The sequence below is a fragment of the Schistocerca serialis genome, chromosome 1 (assembly GCF_023864345.2).
Source record: "Schistocerca serialis cubense isolate TAMUIC-IGC-003099 chromosome 1, iqSchSeri2.2, whole genome shotgun sequence".
NCBI classification, from domain to species: Eukaryota; Metazoa; Arthropoda; class Insecta; order Orthoptera; family Acrididae; genus Schistocerca; species Schistocerca serialis.
In genome coordinates this window covers 1,124,500,880-1,124,519,346 of record NC_064638.1, presented here as the reverse complement: position 1 = coordinate 1,124,519,346, position 18,467 = coordinate 1,124,500,880, and the positions used below count along the sequence as shown (strand labels likewise).

At 38.5% G+C, this 18,467-nt stretch overlaps 1 protein-coding gene across 1 annotated transcript; it reads left to right on the top strand.

Annotated features, from left to right (window-relative positions):
* Positions 1 to 7,560: 7,560 nt before the first annotated feature.
* LOC126416919 (zinc finger protein 234-like) lies at positions 7,561 to 16,445 on the top strand. Its single transcript, XM_050084805.1, has 4 exons — positions 7,561 to 7,930; positions 8,015 to 8,229; positions 15,266 to 15,386; positions 15,480 to 16,445. Exons 1-4 carry the CDS (start codon positions 7,819 to 7,821, stop codon positions 16,193 to 16,195), a joined length of 1,164 nt encoding a protein of 387 aa, XP_049940762.1. The 5' UTR covers positions 7,561 to 7,818; the 3' UTR covers positions 16,196 to 16,445.
* The last annotated feature ends 2,022 nt before the right edge of the window (positions 16,446 to 18,467 follow it).

Sequence of the window (18,467 nt, the reverse complement as noted above, 5' to 3'; positions counted from 1 at the left end):
AACATCAAATGTGCCTTCCGCCCACCTCCGAAAACGCGTGCCCTGCTAGGTACAGTAAAAGATGATCTGGGGCTCCGCAAACCGGGTGTTTACCGTATTCCGTGTAAATGAGGTAAGGCATCATTGGGCAAACTGTACGGGCAATCGAAGAAAGATGCCAGGAACACAGAAAAGCACACTGAACTGAAGCAGCCTACAAAATCTGCGGTTGTGGAACATTACATGGAGATACTATGGAGTACGCGAAAACGGAAGTTTTATTGCAGACCTCATCTTTTTGGAGCTGTGTCTGAAGGAGGCGATTGAAATACGTGTAGCTGATGGGCTGATCAACAGAGACGCTGGGTTCAACCTCAGTAAAGCCTGGGACCCAGCACTCAGCCAACTAAAAGCACAGTGCTGACCCAAAGCGACTTCCGCGCCCGATGGAGGTCACAGCATATCTGATGGTCCACAGTTCACAGCCAGCAGCCAGCCCATCCCCACCACCCCTCCGTGCAGCGCCGCGTGCGGGAGAACGCGGGGGAAGGGGTGGGGAGCGATCAGAGTATAAAGCGGAGGAGATTCAGCAGAGACGCTCAGTCTGCAGGTATCACCTGAAGATGATGGCAAGGAACGCTGTCGAAATATCTTGGTTTGAAAACGACTGCACCCGGCTGGAGACCCGAGAACAGTACAAAGAATATGTAATCTTTCTTACCTGTTGTTCCTGTTAATCATTTATTTCCACTTTGGTAGTCTGAATCCCTGGAATTCACTAATAATTATAACAATGCTGATCATTCACGCGTCCAACCAACCACACAAACAAAAAGTGATTGGCATTCACCTATTCGTGTTTATTTGGCTCATTTTGTATAGCCCCATCTTTGTCTGTGGGAAAGTTTGTTATTTCTAGATGTGACACTGATTCCCCTGACAAAGACATCACATACACTATGCATGCATTCAAACATCAACTTATGACTCATTCAGAAATCAACTTAGGATGTGTTTGAAAATGTTCAAAAACCAACGGAGATGCGTTTCAAAATCATATGAATTTTTCCAGCTAGACTAACATGTGCTGAATACTAGGTGCCTTGTGAAACAATGTTTTTGTCTTCAAGAATATGGATTTGGTGACCCCTGAAATTGCTACCTGGGGCAGATACGCCCATTTGCCCCCACCCCCCACCCTCCACTCTCAGATCCAGTCTTGACTATGATATGGTTGATGAGTGGATTTGTAGGGACATCAACAGTTCGTGTCAGATCCTCCATTATACATAATTCTGTTCTGTTCCATAATGTGGAAAAGCCACAGCGTAGTTGATGTTTTGTTCCAGTCTGAGTTTACGAAGCAGCGCTGCTCAAAGCATTGGTGGCCACCAATGTTTGGGTTCTGGTATGCATAATTTATTAACAACATTTAAGACAAAAACACACACACACACACACACGCACACAGCAAATAACCAGGAGCCAGCGAAACCATTGCAACGCATAATGAAATCATATCTTACTACACATCAGTTTCGAAACATCAACCTTTGTTTGCTAATGCAGATATACACATGAAACACATCAACCAATATTTATAAGGGAATACATAGAGCCTATTTACTTTGTCCATTTTTTTTTTCATACAGAACAAATAATGCCATAAAAAACTTTACTGTTCTTCTTCAATACAGCTGACTACAGGTTATTTAACAAAAATTGCTTCATCAATTTACAATCTTATTTATACACAGTGTTCAGATATTGTAAAACCTAAATCAGTTTTCCCTTTCTACTATCTGGCCTTTCCTATGGAACAACACTCAATGGAAAACTTATTCAAGTTGTTCAGGAACATTTGCAGTTTGTCATGAAAACAAAGTAAAATAGTAGTTACAGACAACACTATCAGAGACATTAAATGATGATGTAAACTGGTTCAACCAAAACAAACTAATAATAAATAAAAGTGAAACAGAAGTATTAAATTTTAATAATGTCAAGAGAGAAAGTGAAGAGGATATAAAAATTCAGATGTGAGACACAGATATTGCAAGTGTAGCTAATACAAAATTTCAGGGGATCTGACCATAGGGTAGACTCACATTGATGGGATATTGAAGAAACCAAGTACCATGCGATGTATAATGAGAGTGGTTGAAAACTGTTGTCCCAAGCACTGTCTGATGATTGTTTATCATTCCAATATACATTGTGTTCTGAGGTATAGGATCACTTTCGGAGTAAGTCGCCATCCTGCTTAAAACTCTTCAGGATACAAAAAAGAACAGTGAGAATAATGGCTGGAACAAAAAGCAACAAACCCTGCATATCACTATTTAAAAAGATGGAGAAACTTCCTCTTACATGCGTTTGTATCTGTGAAAGTGTAATGTTCATTAAGAAATATGCAATAACAAATCCTAGTGTCCTCCTCAAAAATGAAAATCTTCATGATCATAACACAGAACAGAAAACTAACTTTCACATGCTCGAAATTAAAATCAGTTTCTGCCAAAAAGGAACATTACACCACAGTAAAATCATTTACAATAAATTTCCAAAAGAAAAGTAATAAATGATCTAAAAAATTGAAAACAGTATGAAAAGTACAGAGTGAAAAGTATTTAAACCGATGAACTCTGGGAGGTTGTAGGGGACATCAAAACAAATATTTTTCCCTAATGTCATTTTTTGCTATGAGGATTATTTAAACCGGTGGAGGCCGTATTACACTCTTCAGTTGTTAAGAGTCCGTTTTACGATATTCAGTTGTTAGAGCGCATATTATGCTCTTCAGTTGTAGGCAACTGCTGTCCACCAGTGTAATAGTGCATTGTCTTTGTTTACTAATGAAACGATACACCTGAAGTGAGTACATTGATATGGTTGGTGCGTACTACATCCTAATTGCCGTATCCCACATCATACGACCTTTGCTGCTGTGTACCAGCGTCTGCATGAGACCAGGTCATTTAGCAGATTACCAGCACATTTCAATCGTCGTGTGTGTCGATTCCTGGACCAACGGTTCCCAGAAACGTGGATTGGTAGAGGTGGTCCTGTACCATGGCCTGCTCGATCCCCAGATATGTCCCCTCTGGACTTTTTAATGTGGGGAGAGATGCGCAACCTTGTTTATGCAACTCCTGTTGCATCAGAAGAGGATCTGGTTGCCTGGATAGTAGCAGCAGCAGGAACAATTCAGGATACTCCTGGGGTTTTTGCCTGTCAGACCGAACATGATCCGACGGTGTAACCTTTGTTTACGTGTCAATGGAGGCATTTTTGAAAATCTACTGTAATAGAAATTGGGTTGTGTTAAAGTGTTGTCTCTTGGTCATAAAAAAAATGGAAAAGTGTTTGTTGGTTTAATTAATTTGCAGCCAGAAAAATCTTCTTCTACCGGCTTAAATACTCCTCATAGGAAAAAATGACATTAGGGAAAAATATTTGTTTTGATGTCCCCTACAACCTCCCAGAGTTTGTCGGTTTAAATACTTTTCACCCTGTATATCTATTAATGCATTGCTTCTATAAGCAGGAAGAGTGCCTCCACAATCTTTGAGAGCCTAAAGAAATTAATGTTAGCCGGCCGCGGTGGTCTCGCGGCTCTAGGCGCGCAGTCCGGAACCGTGCGACTGCTACGGTCGCAGGTTCGAATCCTGCCTCGGGCATGGATGTGTGTGATGTCCTTAGGTTAGTTAGGTTTAAGTAGTTCTAGGGGACTAATGACCACAGCAGTTGAGTCCCATAGTGCTCAGAGCCATTTGAACCATTTTTGAAATTAATGTTAGTTGTAAAAGCCACATTCTTTATCACTCACGAAAATATTGTGTAAATATTACTATCTTCTTGCAGCGTATACAGTTTACTTATATTTTCATTTGTAATTTTCTAGTTAAAGAGGTTTGATTATATGTCAGAGAGTAAAAAAAATTGGCTTCATTAATAGATAGCAAACATCATGTAAACATGAAGATATATTGGCATTGACCGGTCCAAGAACTGATGTGCTGTACAATATGTGGACTATTTACTGGACCAAAAAAAAAAAAAAAAAAAAAAAAAAAAAACCAAATACAATAAAAATGCAAAATAAAGATTAACAAATGCAATGGCACAAAATCCAGTGCTATAACGTGAGAGTGCGTGACAAAAACATTAATTACCAATGTTATCAGACGACTACACAGTTCCCCTCATAGGCATCAACGTCAAAATTTTCTTCACGAGAATCCTCGACAGTGACATCCAGTACCGTTCTGTTCCATACAATTGACGGCCTGTGCGAATGCTGCCATTTGAAATGCTTTGTGGAAAGTTCTCATGTGACGCGACGCTGCGTTCCATCAAGTGTGAATCGCCCTAAAATCTGCACATTTGCATTTATACGCCTTGTTTCAGGTGACGTCATCTTGAATACAGTGCAAGTAGAAAATCATATGGTACTTGTGGAAAGACATCCTTTCGTACGATGTGGTTCCGTGATTTTGTGGTGGTGCATATGGAAGGGAGGCTTTATGTTGAAGTTCTATGTAGTTTCATTTCATTTCATTATCTTCCTGTAAATCATTTACATGATGTAGGAATTGTCACAAGAAAGTTATCATACTAGTACAGACATAATAATGGAATATCACTTTCAAGGCATTTTTTAAAAGTACAAATTTAGACATATAAATTAAAATTTTTGGCAATAAATTTACACACAATCAAAGTACTCATCTACGTCATAGAAAGTTTTGCTTAAAATGTAATTTTTAAGCTCAGTCTTAAACTTTACTTCATCTATTATTTCCATCCTGTACACTGGCAGAGCATTGTAAAGTTTTATTCCAAAATAACTTACCTGCTTTTGGGTTTGTGTTGTCCTTACCCTTTCTACATACAAATTCTTACGAGTTCTAGTATTATAATTATGGCAGTCCTCATTTGTACGTAGATTTTTCATATGTGCTCTTGTACACAGAATGCTTTTAAAAATATACAGTGATGGTATTGTGAGTATTTGCAGTTCTTTGAAAAGGGGCCTACAATGAGTTCTTGGAGAGTTATGTGTTATGATTCTTATAGCTCTTTTCTGAAATTTGAAGATATCTGTTAAGCTTGATTTAGTTTTACCCCAGAACACTATGCCGTAAGACACGATAGACTGAAAGTAAGCAAAATACACTAGTCAAGTACAGTCCGTGCTGCATACTCGAGATAATATCCTCAATGCAAAACATGCCGAATTGAGCCTGTGGAATAAGTACTTGAGATGGTCTTTCCAGCTTAAGTTTTGATCAATGTGCATGCCCAAAAACTTTGTGGATTGTACACTCTCTATCTTCTTATCCATTAGTTTTAACTGGAGGTCCATATCTTGAGTTGCTTTGCCATACTGTATATAATTTTTTTTTACTTAGATTAAGTGTTAACTCATTAGCATTAAACCAATGTTGAATATATTTCAGGACTATATCAGTTGTGGTGGTTAATGATTTTTTATCATCACTTATAATTATGCTAGTGTCATCTGCGAACAACCAAGAATAATAAAGCCCGGTCCACACGCAACGATCTGTCTGCGCAGACATCGGCGCAGATGTCTGTACATGCAAAAGATCGCTGCAAATGTGGTGTGTTCACACGACACAAACCCCAATCTACTACTCGTCCGCCATCTATCGGTGTAGAAAAGAAATATCAGTAGCAAGCGACTACGCTCCCCGTAAACATCAAAAATGTAATTCAGTTATTTTGAAGTATAGAAATGGAGGAAGTTCTGTTGTGTCCTGCGTTCGTAACTTGTGTTGCAAAAAACATCCAGACCAACTGCAGGAAACAGAGAAAGCGGTCAAAATGGTGTAGGCAGTGGCTGCTAAAGCGAAAGCAGTTTTCTCACGTAAATTTACTGCGAGAGTTGCAGGGCGCACCTAACGACTGTCGAAATTATTTGCGGATGGATGTCGAAACTTATAATTATCTCTTAAAGCTTGTAACCCCTCATATTATGAGAAAAAAATACTTGTATGAGAAGGGCAATTTCTCCTCATGAACGGCTGGCGGTAACATTAAGATTCCTAGCAACAGGAAGGAGCTACACGGATTTGGAATTTTCAACTGCAATATCGAAACAAGCGTTGAGTGAAATAATACCCAACACATGTAAAGCTATTTACGCTGTCCTGAAGGATGAGTTCATGAAGGCAAGTCAAGTAAATTAAGTCTGTCAAGTTACAGATAATATATTTGGTGTTGTAGACCTGTTAGAAACACAGTAGGCCTATATTATTAGCGATTATATACCTACATGGCCAATGAGCTATGGTTTACTTTGTTTCTGAGCAGGCATTTTCAGTTTGCTACGGTGTAGAAGCAACCTGTTACAAACTTTTGTTCCAGCATACAAAACTCCTACACCAGATCTTCTAGATTTCTGAACTTTGGATAACTTTTTTCGGTAAACAGTTCGCAACGAATTTTTTTATTTATTACTGTTTCTCTGTTTGCCGAGGCGTCAACTGCCCGCAATTTTTCAATTAGAGCATTGTATGCAGCTATCTTTTTGTCTCGGTCACTATATTCTTTACTTTTAATCTTCCACAAACATTGGTGGTTTCTATATATTTCAATAAATTCACTTACAAACTCTCGAGAACACTGACGAGTATATGCCATTTTAATGCCCTGTGCGCACAAATGCAAACACTGGACTGAGCAAATAGCTGTTTCGCGCCAGATTTGCGGCGATCTCCTGTCCACACGCTCCAACTTGTCTGCGCAGATGTGGTTTGAACCCACACATTTGAGAGGTTTCGCTCAAACCTCCAACTCCAACTTCCAGGTTTGCACACACCTCAGGTTGGTGCAAATCCTCTGTCCACACGCAACGATCTGTCTGCGCAGATGTGATGTGCGCAGACGTTTGCGCAGACAGATCGTTGCGTGTGGACGGGCCTTAAGGGACCAAGAACACTGCCCTGTGGGACACCTATTTCCAATTACTTTGCATCTGAGACCCACTTGATTTTCTGATTTTTATGTTCTGTGATGATTTCTACCACCTGAGTTCTATCTTGAAGGTAAGATTCAAACCACTGCTTCACAACTCCCCTTACACCTATTGCCTCCATCTTGTTTAACAGAATTTTGTGATTTACTGTATCAAAAGCTTTAGATAAATCTAAGTTAATTCCCACTACACATTTTTTAGTGTCGAGACTCCTGACAGTCTCTTTGGTATAGGCATGGATAGCTGATTCAGTGCTGTGGCCTGAGCGAAAGCCATGTTGATTGCAGTTTAGAAGTTTGTGAGCATCTAAGTAATTTATGAGTCTGGTTTTCATTAATTTCTATAGAATTTTTGAAAATGATTGGAGAAGGGATATTGGTCTATAATTTTCTACCTTGTATAGATCTCCTTTTCTAAACAGAGGTCTAACCTTAGAGATTTTCAGCCTCTCAGGAAACACACCTTCGCTGTTTGATGAACTTCCATCAGTTAACGCAGCCGTTCAGTCTCGATCTGCGTTTGCGACATTGACTTGCCTTGCTTGCTTATATATCTTTGAACGTAGAGCAGTCACGTTTCGTAGTTTCATCGTGTCGTTAGTTATATATATGTGTGGCATGAAGGCCTCGGCTCCCTTCAAAGATATACATCGGTGATATATGATGTATATATACAGTCTTTTGCGACTGTCATCAAAGTCTTGTTTATACCATGAGCGTTTCGCTTTATGGTGAAGCATCTTCAGTGGTCAGGTTTTTTCGTTTCCTACTTAATACTTAACGTTGATCTACACACATAGGGGCGACTTCTTCTGTGTTCCAGAGTTTTGTTAAATAATGGAATCCCAAAAAGCACTGTGTGAAGTGTGCGGTAAAACTTTTATGTTCAGGAAGAATTTGTACAAACATATGAGACAATGCCACGACATGGACGTAAATTTAAATCTGGGTAAAGAAATTGGTGACATTTGTGGCAAAATATTTGGTCCGTCAACTAACTTTAGCAGGTGTCTAATAATTTTCCTTATTTCAGAGTTTTATGAAATAATGGAATCTCTAAAAGCACTGTGTGAAGTATGTGGTAAGACTTTTACGTTCAGGAAGAATTTATACAAACATATGCGAAAACGACACAATGTCGATGTAAACAATAAGGATAAAGAGAGGTGTAAGATTTGTGGCAAAATGTTTTCGACCGTCGCAGCACTACGTCGTCACATCAGAATACATAGTATAGCATGCAGAAAGGTAAGAAGTATGTTGTGAAAATAAATTCAGATGTTTACAACACGTTTATATCCGTACCTCGCCAGAATGTAATTAGTCTTTTGAACTCTGTGCTGGTTTAGGAAGCTCCCTATTTGTAGCGTTTCACCATTTACCCTGTGTATGAAATCTGCATTTTCGGATAGATTCGTCTTGATTTAAATGCGGGTGAAGTAGACCGACAAAAATTTTCGGTAACATTAGTGACTTATACTTCCTTGTATCTCGGAAGGCATGTTTGAACCACACTTGCATTAACTTCCATTTCAAAAGTCGTTTTAATTAGTGAAGTATGTTCCGACAATTGCTGCTTTTTAAGCCTACAACTATACCACACTCAACAGCCAGGCAGTTCCACCCACATGTGGGGATTTTTCCAAGTTAACAAGCCTGCTAGAAGGTTGTTTAATTTGTTTCCCAAGCCTCATGTTTCGGTATTTTATGACTCAAAGGTGACAGATTCACATTCATTTAGGATTAGTGGTGCATGTGAGTAACTGTACTGCTAAACCAATGATTTAGAAGACACCAGTAGATTTGTGATAACATGCTGACCAGGGACCCAGCATCTGTGCCTCACTGCTGTCCAGTGAAACAGTCTTCAAGGGTCATGAAGATATATGAAATTTATCAGTGCAGTTTGCAAACCTTGCAGTGGCTGCTGTCATACGCGTATGCAACATACCAGCTAGTGTTGAAACTGCTTACTTTGGGGATCCACAGTTTGGTATGATATTTTGGAAATAAATTACAAAATCTTTACATCCTCTGTGCTTGACTTTTTGTCCAAGAGTAAAGGGCTACATAAAAATCTTTGAGGTGCTGGTACAGGTTGGCAAAAGTTTTGTACTGTACTGCAAGACCATTGCTGCACATGATTTTCTGCAGATTTGTTGCTTTTTGTTTTAGTAAATTCAGAAGGTCTCTGTTAACCATAAACTCTGTTTCATGCTATAGGCTATCATTGACTGCACAAAACTTTTGCAGTGTATTTGATCATTTTCAACAAAATAGTCAATATTGGTGAGCTCAGTAGCTTGACTGTTTTCAAAAGAAAACCTTGGACAGTGTTCTGTACAACAAAAATCAAGCAGTGCAATCACCTTGGTAGGCCGAAGTTTTTGCTTCATAGTTATCAGGTACTGTGTCTGATCTTTTGAAATAAAGTGGAAATTTGTTTCTCATAACTCCCAACACTCCATAAAATTATTTTCTACTTAAATGTGATCACTTTTTTTCCTGTAAGGAAAAATAAGCACATTAATCTGATATGGAACCTCTACTTGTCATTTGCTGTTTCCAAAATGTTTTGTTCTATCAGATGCTCTTGTATTTCTGCAAACCTGTTACTAATTTGTTGCTTAGTGACTTTTCACAGAAAGTTTTCAAGTTCTATATTATATCTCACTTGGAACTGAACATCCTTTCACAAATGATGTAAACATTTTCTGTCTTAGTCTTCCATTAGCAAATCAGTTTTGTCATTTTATATTACTTGTTGCTTGCTGAACCGTACACCAACATTTTGTTTGACTGCTTAGTGCCCTCCTACAGTTGAAAAAAGCCATCGGACTAGAATATTTTCTTCATCTGCATTCAGTATTGTCGGAGGACAAGACTTACATGATTAGGGACTTTCACCATATGCTTTGGAATGAAATGTCACTCTTGGCACATCAAAATTTTTGGCTGCAGTAGTCATAGAGATGTCTGCATGGACAAATTTTGTAGCTTTTGTTATTTGTTCAGACTTATAATTTCTCTTGGACTCCACACCTGGAACTTGATGCTCCAGCTATTGACTGCAAGTTGTTCCAGTAATTCACAGAAGTAAAATTTCATGAGAGGAAGTCCTAATGTAATTAAATTTGGTCACCGATATGTTTTGAACTGTGTAAAAATAAAACCATGGTACTAGTCCTTGAGAGGAGCCGTCTGATTGGAACGTCACGAAAAACTGTACACCAGTCTTACATAATCTTCCTTAAAATTAACAGGTGGGATAGACTTTTTTTAAAATTTTTGGATAAAATAATTTTGGGTATTGGCCATGTCATTGTAAACTACTAAAACTACTAAATTTCTGATGTTTGGACCAAGTTCCTGTGGTTCTCTCCAGGGCAGTTTTATTCCCTACAATACCATTTATTACCAGGTCTTCGTCATTCACCAGCCTTGGCTGGGCAGACTGCGTCAGAGTTACAATCAAGTGATTTACAATATAATGAATTACAGAATAACATTAAACTTTATACAGGTAATGTATATAGACTGTGTCATGTTCATTGTGTCCATTCGCTTTCTTCAGTCAAATAATTCTTGGACCGAGTATAGTGGGCATTGTTTTAGGCCTCCAGCAATTTGTTTCTTGAAGTTGTTCAGCAGCAGGGTCTGCAATTCAACAGGTAGTTTGTTGAACATCCTCACAGTGATCACCGGAAAACTATCTCTTGTTTTGAACAGTCAGCAGGTTGGTAGATTTATGTCTTCTTTGCTGCGGGTATTATGTTTATGGATGTAGGCCTAATGCCTCTTGCTGTAGATGTCTAGGTTTTCCCTTATGTGGATGAGGCATAATAATACATAGTGGCTATAAACAGTCATTATTCCCAATGTTCTGAATAATGGTCTGCAGTGTTCCTTGCTGCTGCTCGATGTAATAATTCTTATTGCCTTCTTTTGCAATAGCAGCACAGCCTGCCGAATGACCCCATAGCTGTAATCCATACAAAATGTGGCTATGGAACAAAGTATAGTAGGCAGTTACCAGAAACTGGTCTGTAATCACTTCTTTTAATCTTCATAGGAGATATATTACACGAAAGAATTTCTTGCATACATGCACAGTGGTCCATTCCATGAGAGTTTATGGTGTAGGTGAAACCTTACAGTTTCACTGATTCTGTATGGTCAGAGTATGTGTTTTTTCCAAGGCAGCATATCATATGCTGGGTTTTTTCTTCATTTATTTTCATCTTGTTGGCGATGAACCATTTTTTAGCGTTTTCAAACTGTACATCAGACTTCATGACTGCTTGGGCAGAATTTTCCCCTTTGAGAATAAGAGTGGTGTCATCCGAAAATTGTAGTGTCTCACCAACTTCACTTAGATCATTTACAAAAATGAGGAAGAGGAGTGGGGCTATGGCCGAACCTTGTGCATGCCATGTTCTACCTTCTGTTCCTGGGATGTTGCTCCTTGGATTGAAATAATTTGCCTTCTGTTTTCCAAGTAAGGCTGAAGTGTAGCTAGGGCTGTTCCTCCCACACCATAGCATTTTAGTTTTTTGAGCAAGATCTTGTGGGGGATGCAGTCGAAAGCTTTGCATAGGTTGCACAGTGTGAGTACCACAAACTCTCTCTCCTCAAGTGTCTGCATTACTTTTCTTTATAAGTCTAATGCTGCAGTGGTACAGGACTTTCTCTTCTGGAACCCATGTTGTGCACCTTTGAAGAGATTGTTTTCTTCAAAATAAGTTAGGATCTGATCTTTCATGATGGATTCAATCACTTTTGCTAGTATAGGAATGATTGATAGTGGCCTAAAACTTGACACATTATCTGGGTTTCCTTTTTTGTAAATTGGTACTGTCCTTGCAAGTTTCAAGAAATCTGGGAAAACTCCTACAGATAGGCAGTTGTTTATAGCTGTTGCTAATGGCTGTGCTATTTCTCCAATAATTTTCTTTAGGACAGTACAGGACATCCCATAGATATCTTGTAAGATTTTACTATTTTCACTATGTCATTTGCATGTAATTTTTTCCATGTTTCAAATTTACTGAGAGTTTTATTTGGTAAGTAAACAGCAGGCTCTATAACTGAGTCTGGGATTCCAGCAACAGTGTTTTATAGAACTTTGATAAAGGAGTTATTGAAGTCATCAGGACTGCAGGCATTAGAAGAGAAGTAGGCTTCTTCCTATGTTCATTTAATAGAGTCCAGGCTGCTTTGCACGGATTATAGGCTTCTCTTCTGAATCTATTATTCCCCCTCCTTTTAGCTTCTTCTGCTTCTTTTCTGTAAAATCTCTTGGCCCCTAAGTAATTGCTGTGTAACAATTGTTTACTATTTGGATCTGCGGCTGCTTTGTCACAGTCATTCCACATTATAACAATGTTTTTTTTAGATTGGATAGCTAAGGTATGTACCATGTTTTTGCATTTACTATTTTCTGTTTTCCTTGTGCTTTACCTGTGTGGCTTTTCTTTGGTATCAGTGGGAACATCTCATCAAATTTGGTTTTTAGTGTCTGGAAAAGAACATTTAAGGCATCATTGGGTTTTGCTTCTATAATTAGTTGCTGCCGGTTTATACTGGACAGTGAGGCATTGAAAGTGTCTAGTTTTGGCACTATTCTTCTGTGAAACACATAATTTGATTGCCATGTATTTGTCTGTTGGTTACCCAGAGTCTTCATTTGTAGTTTCATGACTAGTGCACTGTGGTCTTCTATCATTGCATCAACTACATTTATTTTGTAACTCCAGGTATCTATATTTGTAATAATGGTGTTGAGGCAGGCATTACCTCTAGCTGGAAGTCTGTTTGCTATAAAGAGACCATAACTATTTACTAAATTCAAGAATGCTCTCTCTTTTGTACTATTTTCACCTATGTGTACATTAAGATTGCCACACAGTGCAATTTTTGGTTTAAGGTGTGTTATGTGATGTAAACAACTTTCCAAGTTAGTAATAAAGTATTCGAAATTTCCATTTGGTGAACAGTACACGGAAACGATAATCATATTCATATCTACTAGTTCTAAGCCAGCCAGTTCTAAATCCATATCTGAGCAGTAATTTCTCAGGTCCACATCCCTAATGTTGAGATTTTTATTGGCATACACAGACACATCTCCATGAGTGGTAATTTCTCGATACCATGAGCTCACTATCTCTAGGTATTCAGTGCATCTGTAATTTTCACCCTCTTCTTTGTCAAGCCAGTGCTCACATCTGGCTTTGCGTCTTCTATAAATATAGATAACAGATCACATTTTGTTCATAGATATTCAACATTTACACTAGCTAAAACTATGGGTACATTATTTTGATTACAGTTTTGTGGACCTGCAGTTGCAATAGTAGGCTCTATCGTACTGCTGCCTTGAATGTTCTCCGGAACATGCATCAGTCCAATATAATACTATTACTAAATTTAACAAGCAAATGTTAGACATAATGTATTAAAGAAGAGCCTTTGTCTTCATGGAAAATTGCTGTCAGAGCATCAGCAATCACTTTACAATTTCTTTTCCCACCAGAATAGCTGAGCATTCGGGATATGTTAACCTACAATGTTGCCAGACTGTGAAAAGGATAGACTGCTACCCACCGTATAGAGGATATGCTGAATTACGGGCAGATACCACAAAAAGACAGCAATACATTTGGGCTTTTGGCCAAAAGGCCTTCTTCTAAAGTAGAGAAACACATATACATGTATATCTATATATACAAAAGCACAACTCACACACACATGACTACTGTCTCTGGCCTCTGAGGCTGGACTGTATTTGGCCCACTGCACCTGATAGAAGAAGCAATATGTGGGTTGTGTGGTTAAAGAGGTGGCTAGGGAGAGGAGGGGGAGGAATAGCAGGATAGAGGTGGTGGAAGGTATAATGCTGCTTTTGGGAGCATGTAGGGATGTGGTGGGACACGATAGGATTGTTGTAGTGCTGGAGTGGGAGCAGGGAAGGGATAGGTGAATGGAGATCAGGCACTAGCTAAGGATAAGGGGAACACAGGATATGTTGCAGGGAGAGTTTTCATCTACGCAGTTCAGGAAAGCTGGTGTTGGTAGTAAGGATGTGGTTGGCAGCATGTTCAGCAACTGGCTAGGGTGGTTCACCTGTCTCTTGGCTACAGTTTGTCGGTGCCATTCAGGCAGACAGACAGCTTGTTGGTTGTCGTGCTTGTGTAGAAAGCAGCACGGCAATTGCAGCTTAATTTGTAGATCACGACTGCTTTCACAGGTAGTCCTGCCTTTGATGCAATAAGTGATGCTATGACTGGACTGGAATGAATGGTGTTGGTAGGGTGTATGGAATCTCTGGATCTCTTGCAGGGACATGAACTATGAGGCAATAGGTTGGGAGCAGCGGCGGAGTAGGGATGGACAAGGATACTGCATAGGTTTGGTGGGTGACAAATATCACTGTGGGAGGGGTGGATGTGATAGCAGGTAGAATATTCCTCACTTCAGGGCACATTGAGAGGTAGTTGGAACACTGGCGCAGAATGTGATACAGTTGCTCCAGTCCTGGGTGGTACTGAGTTAAGAGGAGAGTGCCCTTTTGTGGGCGCATGATGCAAATGTGGGAGTTGGTAGGTGGCTGGAGAGAAAGTTATGTGGGTGGTGGAATATCACTGTGGTATTGTAACAAAATTGAGATAAGTGTCAAACACTGCAGCACTATCGAAGACTAAAGCTTCTACCTTGTATGATTTTTTTAAAACTAAGTAAATGAAATGTCCAATAACCTTGTAAAAAATGCTCCATGAATGAATACTACTACTACCACCACCACCACCACTACTACTACTACTACTACTACTACTAGTTTGTGAACTTGTGTTCCACTTGTCTTCTGTATGTGGTTGTTTCTTGTGTGTTTACCCTGCACTTACGGTCTCCTTTTAGGTTAGTTTCAGCAGCTTCACTTTAAGTGGATAACAGACATGATTCTCAAAGTTCTGCTGTCAGTTTTTAAGTAAATAATTGTTCCTTGACAGGAAACTAGGACACTTTGTATGTCTTTAAATTTATACGTACATACAGTGATTATTATTACAGTCAAAACTGATATATCAGTTCTACCCAACTGTTAGTTAATTCTGCATCACTCATACTGTGTAATTTCTTTGTGTGCAACACTGCATGTTGTTGCTTAAATATGTATATGTGCTCCCGGCCCCTCTCTCCAAACCTTCTGCACACACACAAACGTTTAAAGTTCTGTAATGGCTTCCTTGTTGAAGAACTTAAATCTCATATCTTTGTCTTTAAGGTATCGTGCACAGAGTGTAATGATTTTATGTGCCGTTCGATGCGAGACCTAAGAAACCATCTAGAATGTCAACATGGAATTAAGATTAAAAGAGAAGAAATGGAGTTTGAATCTATGGAACGTAAGGAAACAGTGGTATATCTAATATCTCTTTTGAAAAGAATTTTCCCATGCGGAATTGTTGCTGTCAATAAAACCACATTTGTTTTTTCAGAGTTCCTTCAGTGGAAAATAAAGATGGAAGGTGAAAAGTGTGTCTCATTTGTAAAGAAAGGTGGTGGGATAATAGACCCAGAGAAGTTTAAAACTTATTATTTCTGCCACCGTTCAGGAAATGTCATAAAATCAGGTATGGGCCTAAGGCTGAGGGGGCCGTCAGTCAAAATTGGCCGCACATGTCCTGCATCTTTGATAGTGACAAAGATGCCATCAGGAAAAGTCAGTGTCCAGTTCTATGCTACACACACAGGCCACAACTTCTCTGTGGGTTCACTGCACCTCACTCCTGCTGATAGAGCAATGGTCGCTGACTTAATTGCAAGTGGACTATCAGACACAGAAATTTTAAAGAAAATAAGAGATGGTGCCCATGACAGTTGCTTTAAAAGGGTGCATATGTTAAAAAGGAAAGACATTTATAATATCAAAAAACAGTATAAACTAAATACTTCTTTAAATAGGAAAGAAGTAGTTAGTGTGGAACAGCCATCATCAGTTATCAACATTGAGAACTTGCAAACAGCAGCACAGAACAGATGTCAGCTGCTAAAAGAAATTGTGGCAAGTGTTGGCAATGAAAACATTGGTCATTATATTGAGTCACTGGACAGACTAATACGACAAGTTGGTGTAACTATTGCATCTCAGAAACAGAATTTTAGTGGTAGACAAGAACTCCATGGACCTCTACATGACCATACGTATGTCTGACCCATTAGTTCCCATAACAATTTTTGTCTGATTTTAAAAATTCTTACTATTTTGTTGTCTTATCTTAGTTAATTACAAAATTGTTATTAAGATAAAATTTAGATAAATAATGCCCACAGAACAGAGCAACAATGAATGTGGGCAGTGGGAATAGGTTATAATTTCTTGTTATAACCAGCTTTTGTGATACTTAATTTGAATTCAAATATTTATTCAGTGCTGTTTGCTGATAAACAACACTTAAACATTTCTTGTTGTTCTTCCAAAAAAATATTTTATATACTTTTAATGGACAAGAGATCAAATTTCAGAGTCATTATTATTATTATTATTATTATTGTTATTACAAATATGAAGTGGAAGTACTAAAAAATTATAAGATACACTTGGATCATTTTGCATGCTGAAAGATTTTGAAACAATGAATACGGCACCCGACGCCACATTTTTTACATACATTATTTGAACAAAAAGCACATATAATTTGGGTTGAGTACATGATTTTTTCCATCTAACACCACTTCGTCAGCCACATTCCACTTTCTTTTTGACTTCTCTAAGTTCTTCAGGGGACAATCTTCTAAGATTACTTTGACGATAGCCCAGATAAAACCCAACATATAAAGTCCAAGTTCACCTGCTTTGCATCTAGGAGTCTGTCTGTACAGCAGCCACTCTTAATTCATGCTGCAGTTTAAGAGATATTCTAGTAATAGCCAATACGATTTGATTCCTAATGCTTATGCAAAGGTAGCAACATCTTGAGTGGGACAATCCTCTCCTCCTATCTACGTAATAGAAGATGCAATATGAACTGGTTGTGTTACTGTTATTTCACTTTTATCTTTATTTGACCATCTGTTAGCTGAACATCAGCTTATGTTAACCTACATTAACGACATTATTGTTATTATACTGTACAATAGTAATCTCTGAGTTCAGATCATTTATCTGATGGGAAAAAAAATACATTCTTGTTTTTTCATGAAGTTGCATGGAAGGATAGAAGCACCATCTACTCTTTTTCACTCTAACAGTTCCTGTTCAGTCATGACCCCCCCCCCCCCCCCCATTTTTTTAGGGTTTCTAGAAACCTGAGAAAGGTAAAGAAATTATCAAAGTATACACTGTAGGTATTATGATCTGATTGATCACAAACTGATCTTCCTACACCTGATGGCATTGTTACCTGCACAGACACCTCGATAAAATGTGCCACATATCCCAGAAGAGTGCATAAACTCCACACTTTATAGCGAAAATGCACAGGTTTGCCATGTGTATGCTGTTTTTTACTGTGATGAGCAAATTGGGGAACAATACTTTCATCACTACTCAAATTAGCATCCTGAAGGAAAGCATTAAAAATCATTTAGCATGTACCACAAAGATTTATCTTGGCAAACTTTTCATTGGATTCAAGTCTAGAGTTGTCACAGGCATGTAAATATTTCAAAATATCTGTAAACTACTTCCTGCTAAAACTTTTGAGACTCCTGGAGGATGAGAATTACTGGACCCTTCCAAATACATTCTACAGGAGATAGCATTATAACCCCTAAGAAGCAAAATACCAATGAAAACTTTTGTATCACTTTCAGTAACATCACCTATGCATTTACATTTTCTTTGGCAAAATTTTAGTACAAGAAGTAATGAAACAAACATCCTCATTAAAAAATATTTCAGATAATAGTAAAAGAGAAAAGTCTTTCTGTAGCCATCGTTTTTGGTTCCATGTACATTCTGGAGTCAAAGGAATGGCCTGCTTCCACAAGCACTTGGATAGCAGCTGCGATTTATTTTTTGCACCCATCTTTGAGGAAATTTCAGAAGTGATTCTAGTAGACTCACTGTCCACAGAAGCCTTGCTTGGTGGTAGTTATAACTGCATATCTACTGGAAAACATACATTGTCCATTTCTTCATTTACTTCATTACTTTCATCAGATGACTGATTTCATACTCTTAATCTTCAGGAGTGCAGTGCTCATAACTTAGATCAGTGTGTTCCAGTGGATGTAATATGATATGTGCATCTATAATCTAATTCTTTTCCTTCAAAATGGCAAAGATTTTGTCTAGCATCAATTGTTATGAAATAAAATAAAAAAATATATTAATTTGGAGCAACCATTCCCACCATGGCCACTGCCCACAAATATGGGCATGTACAAGGGTTATTCGGGAAGTAAGGAATGATCGGTCATGAAATGGAAAATATAATGAAATCTGATGGAGCTTTGCACAGAAGTGCTGGGCACAGTGTCTA